We start from the raw sequence: 26,753 nt of genomic DNA, 5'->3' as shown, positions 1-26,753 counted from the left end.
ACTATGAGTTAGCTTTGATTTCTCTATAAATACTATGCATATTCTGTTCTCATCTATGCATTTCAAACTTTTTTTTAACCTTTAAAATGATTTTCAAAACAAAGAGACTTTTTTGGCAGCAATAAAAACTTCAAGTTTATAAATTTATTCAGTCTTTTAATTTGTAGTTGTCCTCTGTATCTCTTTAAAGCAGCATATGATGGCAGTATGTAGTGAAGTCAGCTGCCCTCGTTATTTAAAAAAAAAAAAAAGTCATAAATTTACTTTGCTACTAAAGTTTTATTGTTTGCATATGCTAGGATAAAATATGTATAGAAACAAGAATATAATTTGTTGTCAAGTATTATGTACCATAAGTCATACACATGTTGGCTGCTGACTTTATGCAGATGTATATAAACATGACGTCATCTATGCAAAATACTTAGTCACATGTGTCCCCATGTGTTCTAAGCAACTATTTAAGAATGCTATGGGTCAGTAATCATCAATAATGCTGATCACAATGGGGAAAAAAGGGATCTTTTGAAATTCAATAAAGAGCTTATTATCGGTGGCCTTTTGGCTGGAGTCACGATTTTGAAAACAGCACAGCCAACTGGTTTCTCAAAAGGTGAGATATCCGAGTGTTTAAGCAGTAGAAAAATAGCCCACATTGCTTGTCTCGGAGGTGTAACTGTAGTCCTAGGAGAGTTTCAGAAACAAGATCAGTGTCTTCTGAGAAGGCTTGTACAGACAAAACCTTCAGTGTGTCGAAAGTTCATCCACAGTGATGTCAGGTACACCGTGACTGGAAAAAAGTCATGGCAGGAGCCCCATGAAGCAAGAATCCAGCTTGTCTTGTAAACACAACTCAAGGTTCTGGAGGTAGTGTCATGACATTGCATGTTCTGTTGGTATGGAATGGATCCCCTAATATTTCTGGAAGGTTGGGTATCCTCCAAAGAATATCTGAACATTTTGCCTATCAAGCCATTCCTGCAATGTTGACTTTTTATCAGCAGGTGATGATTGTTTTTGATGACAGTGCTACTATCCATTGCACGAGAATTGTTCAGCAGTGGTTCATTGAGCATAACAGAGACTTCCATCATCTTCCCTGGCCACCACAAAGCCCAGATCTGAACCCCGTTGAGAATGTATGGGGCATATTAGAAAAACAGATCCAGAAGCAAATCTGAGCCAGTTAAAGGAATCTCTGGTGAATGCTTCATGTGTTGTAGATGTAAATGCAATCCAACACCTTGTGGAATCTATGCCAAACCACATGTGCTGTAATGAGGTCCAACACAACATTAAATAAAAGTTTCTAATTCAGTGGCCAGCATGTGTATTAAGATGATTTTTTTTAATTGAATTTAGTATTTTTTTTATCTTTTAGGCATATCGTGTAGTGGTGGAAACTAAAATAAGTTCGGTGACAAGCATAGGTGTATCAAAAGAACCAGATGTTGAAAAGCATAGGGAAAATTCTGTTTTAGGGTTGTGGTGCTCCAGCTCTGAGCCTGTGAAAGCGTTGTGTGGAATCAGCAAAATATGGACATCACCAAGTTACCGCCGTTCTAGAATTGCTACTAGAATGGTGGATTCCTTAAGGTAGTTTTCAAGTAAAGAATCTAATATTATTATAATTTGAAGAATACATAAGTGTTAAGATTGATATACAACTTTTATTTTTAAAACAGTTACATGTAAGAACATGATGTAAATATATATATATATTTATGTATGTATCAGTGCTCTTAATTTCTAAGCAAGAGTAGGTGACATAGAATTTGTTGTTTTGTTTTTCTTTGATCTGATATTGAAGCTTTTTTGGAATGTGAAGTATTCTGCATTAAACAAAGTTAAATAATTTGATGATGTGTGGAAGAAATTCTTTCTGAATAATTTCAGAATATCCAACAGCATATTGAAAAGAAAGACTACAATCAAACTTATTAAAATGTCAGAAGATTAGAGAACATTAGAAGTCTTGTTTTTAAAGTCTTCAGAGTTTTGATGTGAGAAGAATTGTATGCATGTTCTGATGGACAAGAAAGATTAATGGCTAAAAAAGTTATGGGCTTAGAGAATAATCTTTCTAAAATATGTGGGAGAAAGTGCAAGTAATTCCTGTTTATTGATAATTAAAAATGGATAATTCAGTCTAAACAAGCTCTATGCATATATATACCTTTTATGCTAACTGAACTCTTCTGAAATCAGTTATGTAAAGCCAAAAGCTATTAGTATTCATTGAGCAACATATTGCTTCTCTCACCTCTGGATTTGCAGCATCCTTTTCTATTGAATTTTCTGACATTACTTTTTTTTACATCCCACAATTATTGAGGGAGCAGAACACCATTTTAGCTCTATTCTTGACAATAAGAGGACAACTGCCAACATCTCAGGCTACCCACTAACATATTGTAGGGTCTGTTTTTTGCTAAAGGATATGATTATGCAGTTTCTGCAAAAATTTGCTACTTTCGGATTTCTATAGAATTGACAGGACCTACAGAACACCCCTTATTATACTGCTAGCAAAATTGGGTTTGATGTTGCTCACGTTCTTTACAAATCAAGCCATGTTGTTCTAGTTTATGCAAGAAGTCTTATGCATAAACTGGTAGGTTCTACTTATAAACTGGCAAAATGTCTATCCTTAGCCTTGTTTCTAGCCCTTTAAGCCTTTGTAATTCTCCTTTGCATATCAAAAACTTTCAAAACAGATTTCAAATATGCTGATTTCTCCTGATATTATAATTAGTCTAGAAACATTTTCACTATTTTGGAAATATTTTATTATGTGACACACTCTTAAAATATTAAAGATTTTCCTCAAAGCATTGCCGAATTATGTAACTGTGGTTAACACAGGATACTTCACACTGTCCTAAAGTGTATATAATCAGATCAGTTATAATTTTTTTTAATATATAGTGAAACCTGTGGGCTATCCATAACTATAGAATAACACTTTGTTGTTGTTATGTTCCGTCGAGTCATTTTCAACTCCTGGTGATTCCATGAACATACATCCTCCATTCAGATCTGTCCCTTGCCATATCTTTCAAAATTTCCAAGCACATTCCTTCTTTAACTCCATCCACCCATCTAATTCTTGGTCTTCCTCTTCTCCTGCTTCCATCAACTTTAGCAAGCATCATCTTCTCCAGACTGTCATTTACTCACATAATATGTCCGAAGTATGACAATTTTTGCTTCATGATCATAGCTTCGAGGGAGCAATCTGGCTTTATTCTGTCTATCACTGATTTATTGGTTTGCTTTGCTTTGCAGTCCGTGGTATTCTTAGTAAGCATCTCCAAACCCATAATTCAAATCCATCTATCTTCCTTCGTTCACTTTTTCTCAGGGTCCAACTTTCACATCCATACAGTACCACAGGGAATACCATTTGCTTTCACGATTCTGATTTTTGTTGCAAGGAGGCTAATATCTTTATCTTTAAAGATCTTGCTTAAATTTGTCATCTGTCTTTCCGAGTAATAATCTTCTTCTAACTTCTTCAGTACAATAACCATCTTGATCAATTCAGGATCCTAGGAGCACAAAGTTGTTAACTGCTTCCATTTTCTCCCCATCTATCTCAAAATCATTAAGTTCATATGTTGCCATAACTTTTATCTTTTTGAGGTTAAGTTTAAGACCATATTTAGCACTTTCTTCTTTAACTTTCATAATAAGTTCCTTCAAATCTTCTTTACATTCTGCTAGCAAGGTGGTATCATCTGCATACCTCAAATTATTAGTATTTCTTCCACCAATTTTAATTCCAACTAGAGAGTCCTCTAGCCTTGCCATTCTTAAAATGTATTCACTGCACAAGTTAAACAGATACAGAGATAAAATACATCCTTGTTGCACCCCTTTACCTATTGTGAAATACTGAGTTTCTCCAAGATCTGTTCGGACAGTAGCTTCTTGTTCATAATAAAGATTCCTCAGAAGGATAATGAAATGCTCTGGTACTCCATGATCTACAGAGTCAAAGGCCTTGCTATAGTCAAGGAAACAAAGGTAGACATTGTGTGATTTTCTTTCTTGACTACTTGTATAAGAAACTATAACACATTTTAGGAATGTTAGTCAAGTGAGTAATATTTATTATCCTACTAGTTTTACCGATTTTTGCTATCGGTAAATTGTATCTTCAGGGATACAATTGGTAAGCGATATGAAGTTAACAGACTAGGTTTTAACTGACGGTTCTAATTCATACAAAATTAGTACAGTGCGAGACAATGCGCGTGTCTTGGGCACATGATTTATTTGTTACGAGACATTTCTTTGATGTTTAATGATCTAATTAAAGTTTTCCAAATTTCCGGTAGGATTAGACCTTGATTCTTATTTAGATTTCCTGTTGAACAGGTGACCATAGCAGCATTCCTTGAAGGTTCTAGAATGGTAGTTCTCTTCTATATAGGGCATATGACTCTTATCCCACTCAATAAGATGGTTAGTAGAGGCAAAGTGGGAAGACAGGCCTGAGATATCTTGTCTGTTGTTTCTAACATAGCCTATGTGCTCCTGTCTTGTTTTGAAGCTTCTAAGGGTCTGACCAATGTAATTAACACCACAGGAACAAGGTATATTATATACTCCAGAGTAATTAAAATGAAAAGCCAAACGGCTAGTTTTCTGGCAACTTAATAGATATTAAAGGGATAAAAATCCTATGTTGTTATATAGCCAGTAAGTGAAACTCAAGATCGAGAACTACGATCTATGAGTTTCAATGCCGAAAAACTATTGGCGAAGGCAATAGTTTTTCGGAGCAAAGGTGGAGCAAGATCCCTCACTTTTTTTGATATTCTCTCATAATGTAAAACACAGCTCCTAGGAGATGTAATACTGTCATTACATTATGAGGAGAGGTCACTATGAGAGAATATCAAAAATAGTGAGGGAGCTTGCTCCACCTTTGCTTCGAATTGCCTTCGCCGATAGTTTTTCGGCATTGAAACTCATAGATCGTAGTTCTCGATCTTGAGTTTCACTTACTGGCTGTATAACAACATAGGATTTTTATCCCTTTAATATACTCCAGAGTACTTGTAGAATGGATGAGGGTCTTTCGGTGATCTTAACAATTTCTGAATAGTATTGACCGGCTTGAATGCTATTCTAATATTGTGTGGTTTTAGAAGGATAGCCAATTTTTTTGGGGAATGCTGCTGACAAATGGAATAGTTATAGTACTGATGTATTGGGTGTCATCACATTGTCTTTGTGATATATCTGAAAAGAGAATCTTGTTGCAGAGTCTTTTAGGATAACCATTTAAGGATAGCTCTCTGGATATTGTAGTTAATTCTTCTTGTAAGTCATCTTGGTCTGTGGTGTACTGTATAGCTCTTTTCTTAAGCATATGGATGATGCTAAGTTTCTGGGATATATGATGTGACGCGTTGAAATGGAGGTAACATCCAGTATTCGTAAGTTTTCTATACACAAGAAGGTTGATACTGTTATTGGTTTGTTTCTTTATTAGGATGTCTAGGAATGGAAGTTTTTCATCTTTTTCAATTTCTGATGTGAATTTGATGGTATGGCGGAAACTATTGATTTGGTTGAGATAATCCATTAGTTTTTCTTTCTTATGATTCCAAATGATAAAGATGTCATCTACATATCTGTACCAAGTTTTAGGTTTAGGGATAATTTGAGATAAGATTTATCTTCTAGGTCTTCTATAAATAAGTCAGCACAAGAAGGAGAGAGGGGGCTACTCATGGCTAATCCGGTAAGTTGTTTGTAGACGGTTTTTTGCCAAGCGAAATAGTTCAAAGTTAAACAATGATTGAACAATGTGGTGATGTTTCTTGGGAACAAGTTGTCTAAGATGTTGATGAATTCCACAACTGGAATGTTGGTCAACTTAGATGTAACGTCAAGGCTTGTTAGCATATCATCTTGAGAGATAGGGATGTTTTTAATTTTTCAATAAAATGTTGTGAGTTTTTGATATAAGTATTCGAGTTGTGGATGTGCTGTTGTAAAATCTTGGCTAGATATTTAGACAATTGGTAAGTTGGAGAATAGATTCCATCAACTATTGGACGTAATGATGTACCTTCTTTATGTATTTTAGGAACACCATACAATCTTGGAGTCAACGGGTGCATGGATTTTAGCTTTCTTATTAAGTCCATAGGCCACTTTGTCATTCTACGTAACAATTCATTGGTGTTGTTATGGTTTTTTGTGTAGGATCTGTACTGAGAACGTCATAGACAGACATGTCTGATAATAGATTGTTAATTTTTTCTTCGTAATCTTTTGTATTCAAGATAACAGTATTATTGCCTTTGTCTGCTTTAAGTATGATGATGATGTCTTTATTATTCTTTAATTTGAGTAGTGTTCTTCTTTCCGTTTGGTTAGAGTTGGTGTTAGGAGATCTTGATGGAGCAGAGAGGATTATGCTGTTTTTAATCGTACGTCATTAGCTGTTGGGTGTGGTAGCAATGAGATGGCTTTTTCTAAGTTGCAGATCTATTTTAGGAATAGCAGTAGGTTTTAAGGCAAAATTGAATCCTTTTTTGAGAATTGAGATCTCAGGTTTTGTTAAAATGTGTTTAGATAGGTTCATTATCACTTGGTTATCTGGTAGAGACGGTTTAGAGTTAATGTAATTATCATATAGCAAGTTGAATTTATCAATTTGCATCTTCTTGCTGGAACTGAAGGTTTTGGCATAACTGTTGTAAATCATATTATCTAAAAGTTGCCAGGTATCTACGTCAAGGTTATTAGAGATGTCTGTGAATAAATCATAGCATGGAGAGTCTATTTGGCTGAGGAAGGCTCTCGTATGGCTTCTTTCCCGGAGAAGGGTGAATGAAGTTTTATGGTAAATAATATTAGCTTTTTTTGTTTTAAAATGTTGTTTGAGACAAAGAAATTTTGGGATAACGTTGTTGTCTCAACACCATTTTAAACCTTCTTTTAAAAGGTAGACATTCTTTTGATATACCTGTGCTCTTTCTATTATCCATCTCACATTGGCGATTTGATCTCTTGTTCCTCTGCCTTTTCAAAATCCTGTCTGTTCATCTGGCATTTCTCTTGAATGGTTCCGGTCTTTTCTGAATGATCTTAAGTAAGACTTACTTGCATGAGAAATCAGTGCTACAGTTCTGTAATTTTTGCATTCTTTTGCATTGCCTTTCTTCAATAAAGGTATATAATCTGATTTTTTCCATTCCCTAGGCCATTTAGTTGTGATCCAAATTCGCTGACATAGAGCTGTTAAAATTTTAACTGCCACTTCTCCCAATTGAGAAGAGGCAGTTAAAATTTGAGTAGCTCAATAGGTATTCCATCTCCTCCTGGTGCTTTCTTACTGGATAGCTGTTTCAGTGCCCACCTCACTTCACTCTCCAGTGGTACTGTCTCCTGTGTATAATCCTGCTCTTCAAATTTCTCAGTAATTTTAGAGTCCTTTCTGTAAAGGGTTTCTGTATACTCTTTCCATCTTTCTTTGATGTCTGCAGCTTCTGTAAGATATCCTTTGTGTTTACTTTTCAGTATTGTCACCTTGACACTAAACTTCCCTGATCTTTTTGAAATGATCTCTTGTTTTTCCTTTCTTGTTTTGGTCTTCTATTTGTTGGTATTCCTGGTTAAAATATTTTTGCTTGTCTCTTCTGGCTTGTCATTGAAACTCTGCATTCAAATGCCGTACTTTCTGCAAATTTCCTGTGGCCTTCATTTTCCTCCTTTCCTGAGCAGTTTTGATGGCATCTTCTGACAGCCATTTAAACTTCTTCTTACAAACTGTTGGAATATTCTTCTTTGCTTCTGTTTTAATTATATCTTTAATTTCTTCCCATAGTTCATCTGGTTCTCTTTCACACAAATTGAGTGTGTTGAATCTGTTCTGTATACTAATATTGTATTCAGCTGATCATATCTGATCGATATTTGTGTTGTTTTCAGCTTCTGTAATTTCACATGTATCATAGCCACTAATAACTCATGGTCTGTTCCACAGTCTGCACCTGGAAAAGTCTTGACAGACTGAATTGCACTTCTCCATCTTCTTTATCCAAGTATATAGTCAATTTGAGTTCTGTATTGTCCATCAGGTGTTAGAAAGAAACAAAGAATTCTCTGCACAAAACTCAACTAGTCTCTTCCCTGCAGTGTTACAAATACCTAAACCAAAATGACTTGTTATTCCTTGTTCCTCAGTCTCTGCCACTTTTGCATTCCAATCTCCGATAAGTAGCCATTGTTGCAGAATAACACTTTGCCACAGTAAATAACTTTTTTATTATGTAAATATTTCGTCTTATGTATCATAAGAGTGTTTAATTAATTTTTGGGTTTTTTATTGGATTATATCCATTTAGTAAGGCTGTTTCTTTGGTAATTTCCAATTCTTGTTTTAGAGATTTTTCAGAAGAACAAATCTTGTGTGCTCTGGATACTAAAGAGTTTATGATGCCATATTTTTGAGATGGGTGGTGATCTGATGTATTATAACCTGAAAAAGTTGATTTTCAGTAAACAGAAGTGGATCCATCTTGTTTACGCTGGATGTATACATCAAGAAAGGAAATACCTTTCGGTGATTCTTTTCCTAGTGTGAACTTCATACAAGAATGCAGGGTGTTGATTTTAGAAATGAGGAGAGTTTTGGTTCTGTATGACTCCAAACTGCAAAGACATCATCAACGTAGCATAGCCAAATGGTTGGTTTTGGGTCAGGAGTGAAAATTCTGTCTTCTAGGTATTCAAGAAAAAAGTTGGCTAAGTTAGGTGATAAAGATGAACACACTGCCGTTGCTTCCTCTTTGTGTGTGTGTGCGCGTGCACCATCATGTTGTACCATCATGTGCATTTGTGCTAAGCACAAACCAGAATAAAAATGAATACCACACTGAAAAGAACAGCATGTAAGAAAGTTTTAAAAAGAATTAAAGTTGAGTAGCTTTTACAAGTAAATTGTAGACTCAACTATACAAACATTATGGAAGAAAATTTGTAGCCGTTCGAATACAAGAACCAAACTTTGGAGTCTCAGTGGCCAACTCTGAAGAAAACATTGATTGATTCAGCTAAGGAGGTATATGGTGAAATTGTTCACAAGGATAGAAAAATAAGAACACCATGGTGGACACAAGAAGTTAAAGAAGCAGTCCAGGAAAAAGAAGAAAGCATACCTAAAGTTTCTAGCGAACAAGTCAGCAGATGCCCTAAAAGAATACAGAGAAAAATGTAAGCAAGCTGAGCCACACTATCTTCCAATAATTGTCTGGACACTTTAGCAATTTACACTTGATACCAGCAGGTGAACCCTAATATCGGATATATCCATCTTTGGCTTTGATCACCTCCTGCACTCTTTGAGGGAGGCTTTCTACCAATGTGCGACAGACATTGTGTGGAATTTGTCTCCATTCCTTCATCAAAGCAGCACCGAGTTCAGCAACAGATCAAGGATGTGCTGCTCTGGACCTCAATTGTTCCAATTCATCCCACTGGTGTTTGATTGGGTTGATGTCAGGACTTTGCACAGGCCAGGGCAGTCATTTAATACTCATCTCTTCATGCCATTCCATAACAGCTGCAGCTTTGTGGCATGGGACATTGTCATCTTGATAGTAATGTGGGTCTGTTCCATAAAAACTCCACAGCGTAGGCAGCACCTGATTATCCAGTACAGGGGTTGGCAAACTGCGGCTCACGAGCTACATGTGGCTCTAAAATAAAATTTTCAATACTTGGAATAGTCTTCCGGACTCATATCATGAGTTGAAAAAATTTTCATTTGGTGCTCTCAGTATCTTCGAGTCTACATATTTATGTGAGCAATCGTTTTCTAACATGAATTATATCAAATGTAAATTGAGAAGCCAAATTACTGATGCCAACTTGGAATCGTGCCTTAAATTAAAAACGTCTAGTTACAATCCAGACATACAGAACGTTCTAAGGAAATGCAAGCTCATTGCTCACACTGATTAAAAGTAGTGAGAGCAATTTTTTGTGTGATTTTTTCTTCATTTAATAAAATAAATTTACTATAATATTACTTTAAATTTTCCTTATTTGTAAAAATATATTGGTGGCTCTCGAATAATTTTTAAGTTGTTGTGAGGGACAGGTTTGGCTCTTCAGTCTCAAAAGTTTGCCAACCCCTGATCCAGTATATCAAGGTACTGAGCTGCCTTCTTGGAATCATGGACAGTGACCAGTGGTCCCACTCCAAACCAGCTGAATGCACCCCACACCATTACTCCTCCACCGCCAAATTTTACTGTGGGTACAACACACTGTGGTAAAAAGCATTCACCAGGCTGCCTACACACCTAGCCATCAGACTGAAAACAGGTGAACCTTGATTCATCACTCCAGATCACCATTTTTCACTGGTCAATTGTCCAGTTCACATGCTCTTTGCACCAGGCCAGATGAGTCGCCTTGTGTGTTGTTGTTGTGATTTTCGGCTTGTCTGCCGCTGCTCTTCCGTGGAAACTGAGTAAATGGAGTGCCCAGTATTAGTGCTCACTGTGGTGATACTGGTGTTCTGGAATTCATCATGGATGGTCCGTGCTGATTGCAGCCAGTTTTTGCATACCACCCGTTTTAACGCTCTCCTGTCCCTGTCAGTCATTTTCAGCAGTCGCCCTGGGTGTTTTTCTGCACTAGTGATGCCAGAACGTCTCAATTTGTTGATTTTGGATGATCCAGTTAAGCAGCAATGGTACATATGGACACGCCACCAATGTGACAGCCAACGATGACACCTCTCTTGAAGTCACCGAGTTCACGTCGTGTTGACATACCACCTGTATTCAATTGCTGTGATGAAATACTGCTTCATACTATCTGTACACTGGTTTTTATGTTATTAACAACCGAGATGATAAAGGTGACATGAAAACTGAATAAGGCTATCCTAGATGTCTGGAGTAATTACTTTGAAAGACTATTAAATGAACCAAGCAGTAATAGAATCATACTAGAAAATTTTTAAGAGGAATGCAAAGAAGAGTACATATCAATACTTGAAAAGAAAAAGCCTTCAAAAACTTGAAATGTGGAAAGGCAGCTGCAATAGATGATATTCAACTAGAATGCTTAAGTATGGCTGTATAAAAGTTTTGCTTTGGCTACACTTGCATAATTTAGAGGGCCTGGACAGAAGATCAGATTCGTAATAATTGGAGTAAAGAGTTCTCATAGTACCCACCTATTAAAAAGGGAATAAAGCTGAATGCGAAAATTACAGAGGGGTTTCTCTACTGAGTGTTCCAGGTAAAATTTATGCAAGCACACTTAAAAAGAGGTTGAGAAAGATTGTGGAAGAGAAACTTGGAGAACTCTTACCATCTGTTGATAATAGACAAGGCTGGTGTTAAGAAGTCAGTCATGTACTATGACAGTGTATACAAATGAACTGGCTATTGTGTATAAACTAAAAATGACTCTAAATTCATTTCTCATTATAATGAATGATTGTGCTATGAAACAATGATATTGAAAAATGCACCACTTTGATGATTCACTCAGATAATTTCCATACTTGATAGGAGGAAGCATGTTGATAACTCTTACTAATATTACTAATTGAGTTATACTGTATATAGTGTTTTATGATGTGTTAAAATATCAAAATTCTAAATAATAATAAATAAATAAAAAAGTCATCATTTATATTTATGCATAGTATAGTAGTAGTAGTAGGAGAGAGGATGAGGGAGAAAATAGGTAGGAAAAGGGAAGAGAGAGAGAGAGAGAGAGAGGTGGTAATATTTTCTCTGCTTATAAGTAGAAACAAAAAATTTTAAATGTAGTTTGGCTATTTTTTTCATATCAACAGAATTATCCTAACATTAAAAATATTTTTCCTTTAATCTTTCAAATAGGTCAAGTTTCATCTATGGCCATTATCTCTCTTTGGATGAAGTTGCTTTCTCTGATCCCTCACTAGATGGTAAAGCATTTGCAGCAAGTTATACAGGAACTTGTCATTTTCTAGTATATAACAAATGTGGATGAATATTTTGATTCTGAATTTAAATATAACAATTTCCAGTTTCCTTAAATATTAGTTCCAAAGTTTACCTTTTAATGTTTGTGAATAAATAAAAAATAAAAATTAAAAAAAACTGTTATTTATATGCTTCTTTGTTTTATAAATGAAAATTACTTGGATAAAAACTCATCATCATCATCAAATTCCTGACATGTACCCTCAAGGGGCATACAGGATATGATAGTACTACATGAAAAATTTACATCATTATTAACTTCCTATCTACAATTTTCCTCCAAATCAGTCTATTACTTTCAAGACTCCAATATTATCATTATCAGATCTTATATTTCTATCGTCTAAGGCACATTGTACCGTATCAATCCACCTATATCTTGGTCTTCCTCTGGGTCGTTTTGCTGCCATCCTGGCAGAGAACACTTGTTTTGCTAATCTTTCCTCGCCCATTCTGTTTAAGTGACCATACCACCTGAGATTAGCTCTGCTAACGCATTCCTGGATGCTGACAATGTCAAGTTCTTTCCTAATATCCTCTTTTAATATGATATTGCCATTGATGCCATCTGTTCACGCCTCTAATCTTTCTCAGGACTCTCATATCTGTGGTCTCTAGTCTTTGGTCAAGTGTTTTACTTCTGACCCAGCTCTCAGATCCATAAGTTAAAACTGGTTTGAACACTGTCTTGTATACAGCTAATTTAGTGTTCCAACTAATTTCTCTCTTATTCCATATGAATTTATTTAATTGACTTCCCACCATACCAGCTTTGCTGATTCTGTTGTCTATTTCTGTATTTAATTTACCATCTTCACTAAAAATCGTGCCTAAGTAGCTGAAATGTTTTACTTGTTCCACAGGTTCTCCCTTCACAACACAGTTGACATTTTCAATGATTCTGCCTATTTTCATTGTCTTTGTCTTTTTATTGCTGACCTTCATACCAATCTATTACAACAGTTATTCAATTTAGTCAGAGAATCTTGCAGACTTGTAGCAGACTTATTTAGAAGTATAACATATACTTCTAAATAAATAACTTCTTGCATGCTTAATATAGCAAGTGCATTTAAGCGTTCTTCGCACAATTCTTTATCAATTTTAATTTGCTAAAAGAATGCTTTGCACTTGTTATAGTAACTGGTAACGTAAAGAAAATTTTCAATACAGTTAGTACATTTGGAAATAGTTCATTATAACTATTATTTAATATATATTGCAATATGTCTTGCATGTTATTTACATTTTTTTGGTCCAAGATCAATTCTTATAACAAATCTATTTCCTGGATTAAGTCTTCATTTACATCTTTACTATAATATTTTACAAAATCCCTTGAGCGGTTTTCTAGTTCATTTTTTTCTAATGTTTTTATATCAGTGATTAATTTAAAATAAGAAATAACATTGGGTATATTTTTAAATCTCTCATCTATTTGTACAATAACAGTATCAATCACAACGTTGAAAAAGTGACATCTAAATTCCTCTACCGGTTTAGTAAAACTTCATCTTCTGCTAGTTCAGAAAATAATCTTTTTCTTCTTCGAATTCTTTTTTCAGGGAAGTCTTCGGAAATATTCAAGTTTCGTGCTATCATTTTTGCGTTGTCTAAAAATGTGTAAATTTTGATTTTAAATTTTGGATTTCATTTTTAATTTTATTCACTAAATTAAAAGCAGAGTCAAGAACAATTGTTTTTGCTTGAAATAGTTTGTTGATACTATTAATTTTTGACAATATTGTAAACCACACTGATAAGCTTAAAATAAACGGCATTTCTTGTAATGAATCTAGTATACTTTTAGCTTCAGATACTGCTGTGTTATCGTTAATTGCACCAATAAATTCTTCTACGGCATTATAAGTTTGTCCAAATGTGTATACACTGCTTTGACTGTGTCTATTTTGGCTTCCCATCGAGTATCACATAATGGTTTAAGCAGAATATTTAAATGCTTTTGTATAATTTTCCACCTTTTTGTAGATGCAGAAAATATGCAGTATAAACGTTGCAATATTCCGAAAATTTTTTTACAATATATACTACTGGAAGCAGCATCACAAATTATCAAATTAAAGGAATGTGATAAGCGAGGTACATAAATTGCATGAGGGTTTAAACTAATTATTCTAGATTGTACACCTTTATATGTTCACTTCATATTGCTACCGTTATTGTATGCTTGCCCTCTACAATTCATAATATCTAAATCAAGCTCACCTATTCTTTTTAAAAGCAAATTTGCTAGTCCTTCACCAGTCACATCAGTTACTTCAATAAATCCTATAAGTGACTCATTTATAATTAATTTTTTGTCTACAAAATTTACATATCTAATAATTATTGAAGTTTGTTCCTTGTGAGAAATATCAGGAGTACAATCTATTTGGATACTGTAATTGGATACTTTTGTATCGTCTTTAATTTTATTAATGACTTCATTATCTAATGCAGCAATAATTTCCTCTTGAAATCTTTGCATCAAATGATGCACAATTCTTTTTTTCGTATCTTTAATTCTGTTTACATGATCCATTTGCACAGGATCATATGATCATATTTACTTAATAATTCTATTAAACTTAAAAAATTTCCATTATTCAGCATTCCTATTTTTTCATGGGATCCTCGAAATGACAGATTATTACTTGCTAAAAATAGAATAACATCTACAATTCTTTGGAATAGTCATTTTAGACGTTCCGTTTCTTTATTTATATTAATTTGATTTGTTCTGTCAACAGTCAAACATAAATTAAGCCTGTTTAGTAATTCTTGCCAAGCGATAAAAGAATTAAAGTGACCAACAGAAAGCTCATGATCTCGAATTACAGATGACAGTTTTCTCCATTTATTAAAACCATATATAAATCATGTTGATTGGTATTTTCCTCTTCTTTTGGAAAATAATACACAACAAAAGCAAAATACTGAGTCTTGAACTTTTGAGTAAACTAACCAGCTGTGAAGCTGAGTTTCACCATTTGGCATTTTTTTTAAATAGTATGATGTAGAAAATGATCTACCTTCAACATTCTTAAGGAATGCGTCTTGATGATGTTGTTTAGGTGCGGTCGTAACACAAAATAATCTAAATTTATCAGTTATAATATTTGGCCACAAACCTGGATCATTTATATTCACTTGATCACTATCGTTATTATTGTTTTCTTCGCTATTTGCTGTATCCAAAATGTTTGTATAATCAGACACATCTTTTTCGATGAATCCCACAGTTTCTACATTTTCATTGAAAAGTTGTGTAGCTTGATTGGAGTTTTCTTCTTCAGTTGAAGTTTGAATCGCAACTGCTGAAGTCATAGCAATTTCGTTGTCAGATTTATTTTGTAGCCATGAAAACAAATCTACTTGTGACTTGAGATTTTCCTTTTTTGACACCTAAGGGATACTTTCTTGGCATGGACATTATGGGTTAGGCTTTGCCTGTCGAATAAGTAAATAATATTAAATATTTTTATCCCATGAATTAACAAAAAGTTAATTATGTACATACTTTTTACAATATTACAAAATTTTAGAAACACTCAAGGAATGTGTTTATTTTTTTTCGTTTGTTTACTTCAGTACATCAGTTTCACCCTTATCTATCACTATTAACTAAGTTGAAATTAATGTAGTTGAGATCTAATCACGTGCAGACAACATTTCATAATTCTGAATATTGATAATACATTTCACATAGTTTTAAAAATTACTTACCGTATTTACTGGAATATAACTGGTCCTTGCGTATAACTCGCACCCCTGATTTTGCTTTGCAAAAAAAGAAATTGAAAAGTTTCGCATTACCTCGCACAGAAAAAAATAAGTTTAATCATGTTCACCTCATGGCAATAGTGACTCGCTTCCCATGGCAAACCACACGCCTTCCATACTAGCCAATATGTCTGCAGACGCCAGTAAAAGCAGTTCGTTTTATTGCATCACTGAATAAGGTACAAACATTTGCAGTCTGTGTAATATATTTCTCAACAAATAGTGCAATTAGAGACAGCTGGGATAAAGGCACTAACTAATGAATCGCATATCCCTTCCCCCAAAAACTATGCTATTTAGCCACGAGCAAAACCATATGCTGCACTGGCAAACACTAAAAACTAGATGTCTGGGAGTCTGTCCCTCCAGCTCAAATGCAGAGCAACAATAAAAATCAAGAGAAAGTGTTAAAATTCGTAATCGTGTTAAAGCTAGGCAATATATAGTGAATATTGTTATGGTACTTTCAGATATTGAATTTGGTTGAAGAGAATTAGCATTTCAATTCAAAAATTGTCTGCTGACTTTTATCTTTTACTCATGCAATCTTTTTTTAATACCACACCAATCATATATGCACATATCTTTACTGGCCTAGTACCATAGCTGTCTGTTCATTAGTCATTCGTGAAGGATTGTTCATTAAGTATCTTAAGTCTTGTAAATTACTGCTAATTTTTGCTTGAAATAATGGGAAAGCAGATGGTGCTATTTGGGTAGGATGCACACAAGGAAACTGCTCTCTAGGCAGGATATAGCAATTGCAATATATGTGGGGATTTTACGAAAAAACTGAAAACTTTAGTTTCCGAAAATCAGTGTAAAGGGAATTTGCTTTTATATCTAATAAGTAAAACATATTAATTGACAATAAATACTTCCAATCCATATTTTAATGATTTATGATTTAATAAAATCCAAATTGTTACACCTGATATCTTAGGAATATAGTATTCTCAGCCATCATGGTGTAACATGAAGAATAAATATCATAAATTAAAACCCCTGCATAAAAAAAAAAAATGAATTAGTTAATGGAAAATTTCTTGCATCCAGTAATATGTATAAAACATAAGGGTTGTTGTTAAAGTAGCTGATAAAGGAAGGAATGTATTAATATTGTAATATGACTTAAAATAAGGAATTCTAACTAAATAAGTAGCTAACAAAGGAAAGTATAGATTAATATTGTAATACGATTAAAAATGAGAGAGTTAAGTAAGTAAGTAGAAAGGGGTGAGTCATAAAATACGTTATGCGAGAGATTAAGTTATTAAGTAGAATTCATAGAAAAAGTTTGAAAGGGGATTAAGTCAGGCTAGCACAAGAAAAGCAAAGCTATTGCTTAGGGCCGATCCCCGGATTGAAACATTGAGAACGGGCTTGTCGATCAAATGACGTTTGGCGAGAAAACGCCACCCTAATTGGTCGATGATTAAAAAACAAGTAGAAGGAGGAGAAAGGAAGTAAGAAAAGGTGCCATTAGGGGAGCAGCTATAAAAGGGTTGGTAACCCCCTGGGGGAGGCTTTTTTTTTTGGATAGTCGCTTTTGGCCTTGGAGTTTGGTTTTGGTTCCGGTGGAGTTCACGGGGTTTTCCTGAGTGGCGACAGGGGTGATATCTCCTCGTCACAACACGGAAACGAAAGTGAGCGGGATTTCGATTCCCGTTTTCCCGAGTAGGAAGCAAAGGAAAAATTTCCATAGAGTCCTAGAAAAGGAGGGATCTTCTTCGTTTCGACGCTAGTGATAACTACGCAAAGCAGAAAACTGTAAAGAGATCGATGTCCTCGTTGCTGATAATAGAGCAAATATATGTGTGTTAAAGTATTCCAGAGTTACGAGAAGTTATACCAAAGGTTCATTTGGAAAAGAATAAAGGCCCATACGAAAAGCTCAAGAAAGATACTGTAAATCATAACCTATGTAAGCTAGAAATTTGTCTGTGAAAAGTATCATGATTCCAATATAGAACTGTTGAAGTTATACTAGGACTATAGTATATGATAGAATGTGTTATGTGTAGATTGACTAGTGTTAAAGATTTGTGAATGATTAAGAGTCCTAAGGTATTTTTGCATGTCTATTATATTGCACAAGATATTTAAATGACATAATTGTGTGTTAGTGCAAATAACGGTATAACGGAATATGTGAATTAAGTAATTACGTATCCTAAGGATTGAATGCCTAATGTAATGTATAAAATAATTGAAATGTCACAAGTATGTGTTAGCAGTGAATAACTTGTTAATCTACTTCAGTATGAAAAATCAGATAGTGTGAATTGATCTAATTTGTTCACATCAGGTGAATTTATGAATTAATGTGTATGGTGGCATAATCACAAATAGCCATATTGCTTGTAATGATTTAATGTTAGTCTATAAGTATTTTAGTTTAGTATTTGAATTGTACCATGTTTAGAAACTTAATAAACCTTTTGTTCAATGATAAAAGAGTTGTCTGATATTGCTAATCCAATGCACCGCTTAAAATCATCGTACCTAATCACGCAGGAAAATTTAATGTTGAGGAAAGAGATTAAGAGTCACGACTGCAATAATATTTAAATACTAAGAGATATATTCAAGATTGACTTTCTCCCTATTTATGACAACATAAATGGTGCAGTTGATAACCACTTGAAAATATTGTACTTAGTCATGCGGAAAATTTAAGTTGAGAATCGAGTTAAGTGTCACGACTGCAATAGTTACACTTTCAGATATATTTGAGTTCTTTCTCTTTTTTATGTATGTAATATCCTAAACTAAATATCCCAAAAGGCGCAGTATAAATACAAATATTAGGAGTACTACGGGGAGTAATAACTTACATATTGGTATAAGTTTTGGTAAAATCTCGGGCATAGAAGTTAGAAGAATATAGATAAAAGGAATTTATAAGATTAGAGTAGAAATCGTAAATTGGGACACAACAAAATACACTTTAGAAAACGGGTATGTTCTTTACGAAACATTGAAAGATATATCAAATGATGGTAAAGGAGTCATGGCACGTCTGGATGCGTGACGAATAATGCAACAACTGAACTGGACAAAACTTGTACATCAGTATATCGCGGAAATATATTGATGGCTTGGAAATAGGATGTTTGTTTCTAATTTTCTTATTACTTATTATTATGAAACAGTCGGTAGAGTTTAATTAATTATTGCATTTTTATTTGGTATAGCTGTACTTAATAAAATTGTATTATATTAAGTTAAAATATGTGTCAGCGAAGATGTTTGAAATGTATTTTTTTATTTAATTATTTTTTAAGATGAGCCCTGGGTTGCGTGCTGGGAAAAAAAAAAAAAAAAAAAGTTATTGGCGTGCCACATTTGGCAAGCATGTTAAGGGTTGTCTACCCCTGCTCTTTACTAACCATATATAAAGAATATAATAAATATTTTTTCGATGGTTTCGATAATGAGCCAAATGATATAAATGTGTAACAGATTAGAAAAAAACTAATAATGAACCGGGCATTTTAGGGTAAAAATGAAATCGTGTTTGTTAATTTTTATACACTGTATAAACACATCAAAAGGGTTAAGCAAAAACCCTAATATAATAGAGACACACAGAGATATTATTATTACCGGGGGCCCAAAAATCCTGTCGATGAAATCCCTTTAGTTATAAGCAAAATTAGAAGAAGAAAAAAGATAAATAAAAAATGAAAAACACGTTTCCGCAAATGTGTACCAACTGTGCCCACTCAATCGTGGGGACCGGGTGCGTTGCACCCACTGCACCCCCCAGATGGCCGGCCCTGCTCACTACTTTGTTATTATTATTATTGTTGTTGCTGTGAACAGCAGCAGCAGTAGTAGTAGTAGTAGCAAGACCTTTGTGGAGTCCTCTAATTCATTGCAGATAGCCCAACCTAGATTTCATGTTAAAATTATTATTTTTGAATACTTTGACTTCAGCTCCCACTTAAGCAAAGAAGTTCATTTCTTCCCACCTGCCTGAGAGGAGTCATAAACCACTTCTAAGCCTCCTTGCTTTAATTCTTTGCACAACGTCTACGCTTGCTTCTTGTCAGAAGATAAAACATTATCATATATTCTAACAAAAGTGCTAATGCAGTACTTCACATTAATCAGCATGTACACCTTAATCAAATCATCTCTCTTACATATTTTTATTGAATGCTATAAACCACACTAATGTGTTCTTTGTCATTCTTTTGAAATTTCTTTATCATCTCTTCAAGTTGAAAATAGGGAACACTAGCTTTGTATAGTAATCCAAATGAGATATTTCTGTGTGTTATACAAAGATATTGCAGCCTCCTTATCCTTGCTGATCTGTTATCTTATCATAGATAATCCTCTGTGACTGTTTTACAATCCTCATTTCTTGAATCTTAGATGCTTGCTTGTATTAATACTTCAGATTTACAGTAATAAATGACAGACAGACACATCATTCCATTTAACTAACAGGAAGCAGATAGGTAATTTAAGTGAAGCTTATATAATTTGGTTAAGTGTGTATATAAAGAGCTCATTGTGCTTGGCTGAACAAAGGGTTTATTTTATTATTATTTTTTTTTTTAGTGTATCACTGAAAATATGTAGAATGGTCTTCAGCTCAGGTTGTAGAAATGGTGAATTTATTTAACTTTAAGAATTAGGTAGTTGTTATAGCTGAAGAATAGGTTATATAAAGTTTATATATAATGATTATCTACATTAGCACCAAACATGTCCAAAATTTTTGTTATCTGTTTGTGTATAAATAAATATAATACTAAAACATTTTAAAAAATGGGAGTGGATGAGGAAGAAAGCTGTTGATAAATGCATACAATATAACCAATAAGTGGGATGGTGAATCTCATGTTACATATTGGTTTGAACACAGTGGTGAGTTTCTTTTGAGTGGTTGCTTGTACTGTCTAGTACAAATATGAATTTTTCAAACCATTCCATCCTAGATGGACTTGAGTATCCTATAGCAAGTTTTTATACTTGTTCAGAAAGCAAATTATTCTTGACAAGTATCAGCAACAAAAGTTTGCACATGAAGAATCTTCATGACAAGACTACGTGTAATGTAGAGCCTGTTGACTTTTCATCTCATCACATTATTATTATCATGTATATAGTAATATACATGTCCAAAATGAAGACAAAGACTTACTGTGCATTATGACTCCTTTTGAACATGTATATTACTATACATTATAGAAAGGGTCTCTACCCAGACTAGTTTCAATGTTTATTGAAATGAAAAAGTGAAGGTTGAGATTGTTTTAAATTACCAAAGCAGCTAAGGCTATGAGGCCAATTATTATGTATGTTAATTGTGTGTGTTCTTCTGGACAGTTTTGTTAATTTCAAAGAATGAATAACACATTGAAAGTATAGGAGAGAAGGAAAGCTTAGTTAGGAGAAAGAAAAGATAGACAGGTAGCAGGAGAGGTAGAAAAAAGGTAGCCCACCCCACCTTTCTGAAAATCTAATATCTCATAGGATGTGTCTTTAAATTTAAAAATCAGCACTTAACAATAAAATTGCCCCTAATTTATTGTTGGCATGTTGGCACTGATTCTAGGCACACTATTCCTGTGGTCCACACAAATTTGCTGTAGTAGGAGTTACTGTTGGTTTTCAAATCCACAATTTTTCTTAACTTTCAATAACTGATATTGTAATTTGTTAATTATAAATATTAAAATTCTTTTTGCACTTCTAACTGGTGAAGGATGCTGCAAAAAAAAGGGGGGGAGGAGGGCTTTTCTAATGATGTGAGTAATGGAATGCTCAATACCCAATTTGTTTCAGTATGCAGAGCAAGAACAACAACTGTTGAATGCATGTTTTGCAGTTTGCAGTTAACAAATGTCACAGATTGGATCTTCTTTGTTAAAGTACCTTCATTGATGACATTTACTTATAAGGGGACCATAGACAATTCTCCAAACAAGATCCCTCGTGCTAGGATATCCTTCATCTTCATTAAGTTATTGGACAGTCTCATTGTTATTGTCAAACTGCGGAAGGTTATAGCAGAAAAGGGTGAATATTTTTTTACACTGTTCTGCTGTTATTGATGGATAACAGCAAATTCAGTTTCCACATAATTAGACAGATAACTTAAGAGAATTTTTTTCACTAAAAAATATACCCTTATATATAATACATAATAGCCTATGCAGCTCTGTGGAAATAGCGTTTGCATCCTTACCTTTAAGTTGCCTGAAGAAAGACTGTTGTAAATTTGATTCTAGTTGCCAACTAGAGGAACTTTTTCTAAGCCTTTCTTTGACAGTTCCTAAATTAATCTCCAGCATGGAGAAGTATAGTTTTTCTCCTAGAAAGTTGTTTTGAATTAATCCCATCAATAGAGAAAATGAACTGCAGAATTCATACTATTTCAGGCAATAATTGTGATATATCGTTTTAGGGACCACAAGATGTCAGCTGTTGTCTGCCATACTCTCTCCTCCCTGGATGCCAGTTAGATAGCTTTGGGCCAACTAACTGTGCTAATCGACTAAGAATTGAGATTGGTCCAGTCAGTCTTCAAAAGTTAGCTAGGGCTAAACAGCCATGCCCATTCCCTTTGGAGAATAAAGGCATTAATGTATTTATGTGTTTATATAAATATACATTTTACACTGCTTGATAAATTAACAAAACAGTTAAGAAAATGTGCTGTAACTTATGCAATTTGTGATGAAGCAGGATAAAATTTGGTATGTTGTTGGTGTACAACAGAATAATAATGAAATGAGGAGACAGCAAGAAATGTCGGACAGGTATAAGGAATATTACATAGGGATGTATAAGAATTACTGAAAAGATTGTGTTACAGAACTCAGCATGATGTGCTCAAAAATGTGGTTATATAATATCAGTACAGTACGTGATCCCCTCTCTAATGACTAAACAGGCCTGACAAGTGGACTATTCTTGATATAACCCATGTTATGTCAAGAACATGAAGAGGGGTGTAGCCATTGATCATTATTTCACCTACAAGAATGCTGCCTCTATAAAGACCCTTTTCTCTGATGGAGGGAAGGTACTGCATTCCTCATTCTCTCCAAATCAAACATCTAAAATCCCTTTGCAGGCTAAAACAAGACTTATCAGAGAACAGAACTGTAACCCCCATTTGTGAGGGGTGCAAGTTACATGTTCACGGCACCAGTTTTGATGATCTCTGCAGTGGTTTGTGATTAATGTGATACAAACTACTGAATTGAGCCTTCTTAACACAATCCAGTTGGAAATGTTTTCATCTATGGCTAGAGCAACCTCAAGAGATAGTGACAGGATGTTGTAGGTTTCTGTCTTTTAGAGCCAAATAGTAATCTGTTCTGGTTGATGTAGTTCTTAGCAACTTTGGCCAGCTCTGTTGTAATGGCTTGTCTTCTGAAACTGCATCCATTGTGCAAAGATGATATTTCATGACATATTAAGCTAACATGCCACCTGTAATTACTCTGCCATCTCAAAAATTGTCTAACATAATGATAGCTTGCTATCTTGAAGGTACTGGAGATATGGCTAACCTAACATATAGGTTGCAACCACATCACTTCACTTCATTCCCATCTGCACGTTGCATTGTGTGTAGACATGTTGGTAGACAATTTCTGTTGGATACTCAGAATTTGCATGCCAGAATGCTTATTATATCAAATATTCATCTTCTAAGATACATAAAAATAAAATATTGGTGAAAAACATTTTGTTATTATATTAATTTTGTTAATCAATATATTTTGTAAAAGAATACATATATACTACAGTAAATCATGGGGGCTTCTATTATTATTATTATTATTGTTGTTGTTGTTGTTGTTGTTGAAGGACAAACAATTGGAATGAGATCAAGCTGAATAGCCATACTCTGTGCATTCTTCCCTGACACATGTATTAAGGAATGCAAGAAAACTTTCATGTGTGAATTTCTAAAAATGACCACCATAATGGTCACATTTATGCATGGCAGGAAAAAATTACATGGGCTAAAATTGCACTGCAAAAATTACACATGGAAGAAATTACACATAGATAAAAATACACAAGTAAGAAATTACACATAAAATAAAATTTACCAAAAGTACAAAATTTATAACCAGCAAGGGGTAAATCACGTGCAGATTTGGGCAAGGGGATTAGGGAGACTATACAGTATCCATGTCCAATATGATTCAGGCTTTGCTTTTCCTTGTCTACTGGCTCTTCTACCAGGGAAAAAGGAAGAAATATATGTGAAGATGCTAAACATGTTACTGGAGAAAATTCTTCAAGCTCGACCACGAAAAATTTTGACCGATTTTGAAACAGCAGCAATGAATGCTTTCCGTACTGTGTTTGAAAACATTGAAATTGGTGGCTGCTTTTTTCACTTATCACAATCTTATACGCAAAGTAAATGAATGTGGACTAAAATCTCTATATGAATCCAATCAGTTATATGCAGTACACATTAAAATGTTACAATAACTTGCACTTTTACCAGAAGAAGTGTTAGAAACATTTTTAGAAGTTGCTGATCTGTTCTCTAATTTAGACGAATATAATGAACAAATCGAGCAAGTTCTCTTTTACTTTGAACATACATACAGGGTGTTCGGGATAAATTTGACATATTTATAATTAATTATATTTTTCCGTAAGTATTAACACACACTTCTCTTCATTTAAAAGTTTGGACCCTTCTTCATTCATATACAAGATGTCAGAAAGGATGGATAGCTGGAACCCACCTGAATCATGGAAGAGAATAACTTGTATCATGATGATTCGTGCCCGCCATCAAAATAAGGATATTACGACTGCTGCCCAATGCTCCCTGAATACAGTAAAAACAATCAGGCATGAACTAGAGACTTGCAATGGTGACTACGAGGATGTAGCAAGAAGAAAGATCCCTAGCAGACGATCTGATTGCGTTCGTACAGCAGAATTCCTCGCAAATCTGCAGGAACAAGTGTTGAAGAACCCTGGCATTGGAATTCGGGCTTTGTTCGTGGAGTTGCTAACTGTAGTCAAGCCCTGGATAACAAGGGTAGCCAATGGTAGGCCGTATGTATGGCAGCAGGATTCGGCCCCTTGCCACACCTCTGGGAAAAGTCAAAAATGGTTGTCTGAAAATTTCTACGACTTCACCAGTCCAAATGTTTGGCCTCCAAACTCCCCAGACCTTAACCCCATGGATTATTTTGTATGGGGCGCAGTTGAAAAAGACACCAATCGCACTTCCAGTAATACAAAAGCCCAGTTAATGGATAAAATTAAAACAGTTTTTGCGGCCCTTCCCAGGGAGACTGTAGCATCAGCTTGTTCGAGGTTCCGAAGCAGAATTGAAGCTGTGATCGATGCTAATGGTGATTATTTTGAGTAAATCTTGTTGATAGTATTGTAATTAACTCTGCCTGTAATGTTTTTTTGTCAATTCATTAAATTTAATAGATACAAAGAAGATTTTCTTTTTCCTTACGAAACTGTCAAATTTATCCCGAACACCCTGTATATATTTGAGGTCGACAGCTCAGGAAAGCACTTATAGACGACCTCTATTCAATATTCAATATTTCTACTTGGTACCATAGACACTCTGCAGCCAACTGTATAGCTAGAACTACAAATTGTATCGAAAGATGGCACTATGGACTTCAATTGCTCTTTCAACTGTTTGGAAATTTTTGGATAACATTGTTAAAGAATTATCTTTACAACATACAAACTATTTGCAGCATTTAACTGGTCAACAAAACCCAGGATGTAGTAGGTACATTTTGTTAAAACAACGTATTTCAAATATTGTAGAAAATTACTACTCTAATAGATGATTGGAATTTTTATGTTGTATAGCTTATATGACTTAGTGTTTGTTTTTTTATTATTTTTTAAAATAAAAGTAGTTTTTGCAATATTAAGAAAGTTTGTGTTTAATTTGACAACAAAATACCAATAATATTTTAATCGAATTAAGGTCAATAGGTAGGTCTTATAAAGTATTACAAAATTAACAGAACTCAATAAATATAAAATTCATCATAAAAATTCTTAAGTAAAAAACTTCAGTGTGAATATTCAAATTTGTGTAATTTTTTCTTAGTGTAATTTTATCTATATGTAATTTCATCCTTGTGTAATTTTAACATGTAACCAGGAAAACATCTATGGAAATCTGATATCTATGTGGAATGATGCAGTTTCTTGAAAGTTCCTAGCAAGTAAGTTGTCAGATTTTCTGAGAGAATACAAAAAAAAAAACTTAAGAAAAGCAATGTGTACGAGTAGATAAACAACGTCATTTGATAACTTGGGTAAGAATGCAAAAGATAAATATCAGGAAGGTGACAAAGTTTCTGGAGGCTATTGAAAGCATACATATAGAGGAAAGTATAGAAGAAATCATATTAACAAAGGTGAACATGAAAACTCAAAGATCAAGTTAAAATTATTCTAAATGTCTGTAGTAGTTAATTTGAAAGATTGTTGAATGGAACAAGAATTGATAGAAGTGTGGTAGAAAATAATCAAGATGAATGCAATGAGAAGTACATAAAAATATTTGAGGTAACATAAAGGTAAAGTATTTGAGGCCTGAAATCTGGAAATACACTGCTGAAGACCAGAAATGCTCAAATATGGAGGTATAAATTAAACATATCCATAGTGCAGTTGGAATGACAAGATTGTGCCCTTCAACTAGAAAAGACCACAGTTTCAATTTTGGTATGAAGAGACAAATCATTACATGGGCTTTTCCAGTTGAGAATAAGTTAGCCAGAACTCAGTTTTTCACCTGCATACAGACAAAGTCAGCCAGAGAACATATGCAACTAACAGGAACAAATGCTATTGTTGGCCAGCGGATGCCATAGATGATAGAGCATAAATGGAGGATTAAGTGAAATTGATGGTGTTTTATGTGTATATATATATAATATAGTGCCTTCCTGT

The 26,753-nt window shown here is 34.2% G+C and overlaps 1 protein-coding gene across 3 annotated transcripts in view; it reads left to right on the top strand.

Annotated features, from left to right (window-relative positions):
• LOC150095211 (uncharacterized) overlaps positions 1–12,143 on the top strand; it is an 84,492-nt gene extending 72,349 nt beyond the window's left edge. For all 3 annotated transcript variants that reach the window (XM_090410482.1, XM_090410481.1, XM_090410483.1), the window contains 2 exons: positions 1,382–1,596; positions 11,895–12,143. In XM_090410482.1, the coding sequence (XP_090266608.1) occupies positions 1,382–1,596; positions 11,895–12,027 (348 nt within the window). In that variant the 3' untranslated portion in view covers positions 12,028–12,143. The remainder of the gene's footprint in view (positions 1–1,381; positions 1,597–11,894) is intronic.
• The last annotated feature ends 14,610 nt before the right edge of the window (positions 12,144–26,753 follow it).

Source organism: Typopeltis vanoorti, chromosome 20, assembly GCF_054136105.1.
Source record: "Typopeltis vanoorti isolate ZY-2024b chromosome 20, IOZ_Tvanoo_1.0, whole genome shotgun sequence".
Lineage (NCBI taxonomy): Eukaryota > Metazoa > Arthropoda > Arachnida > Uropygi > Thelyphonidae > Typopeltis > Typopeltis vanoorti.
The sequence above is the reverse complement of the archived record's forward strand: the minus strand, read 5'-3'. Positions and strand labels throughout refer to the sequence as shown.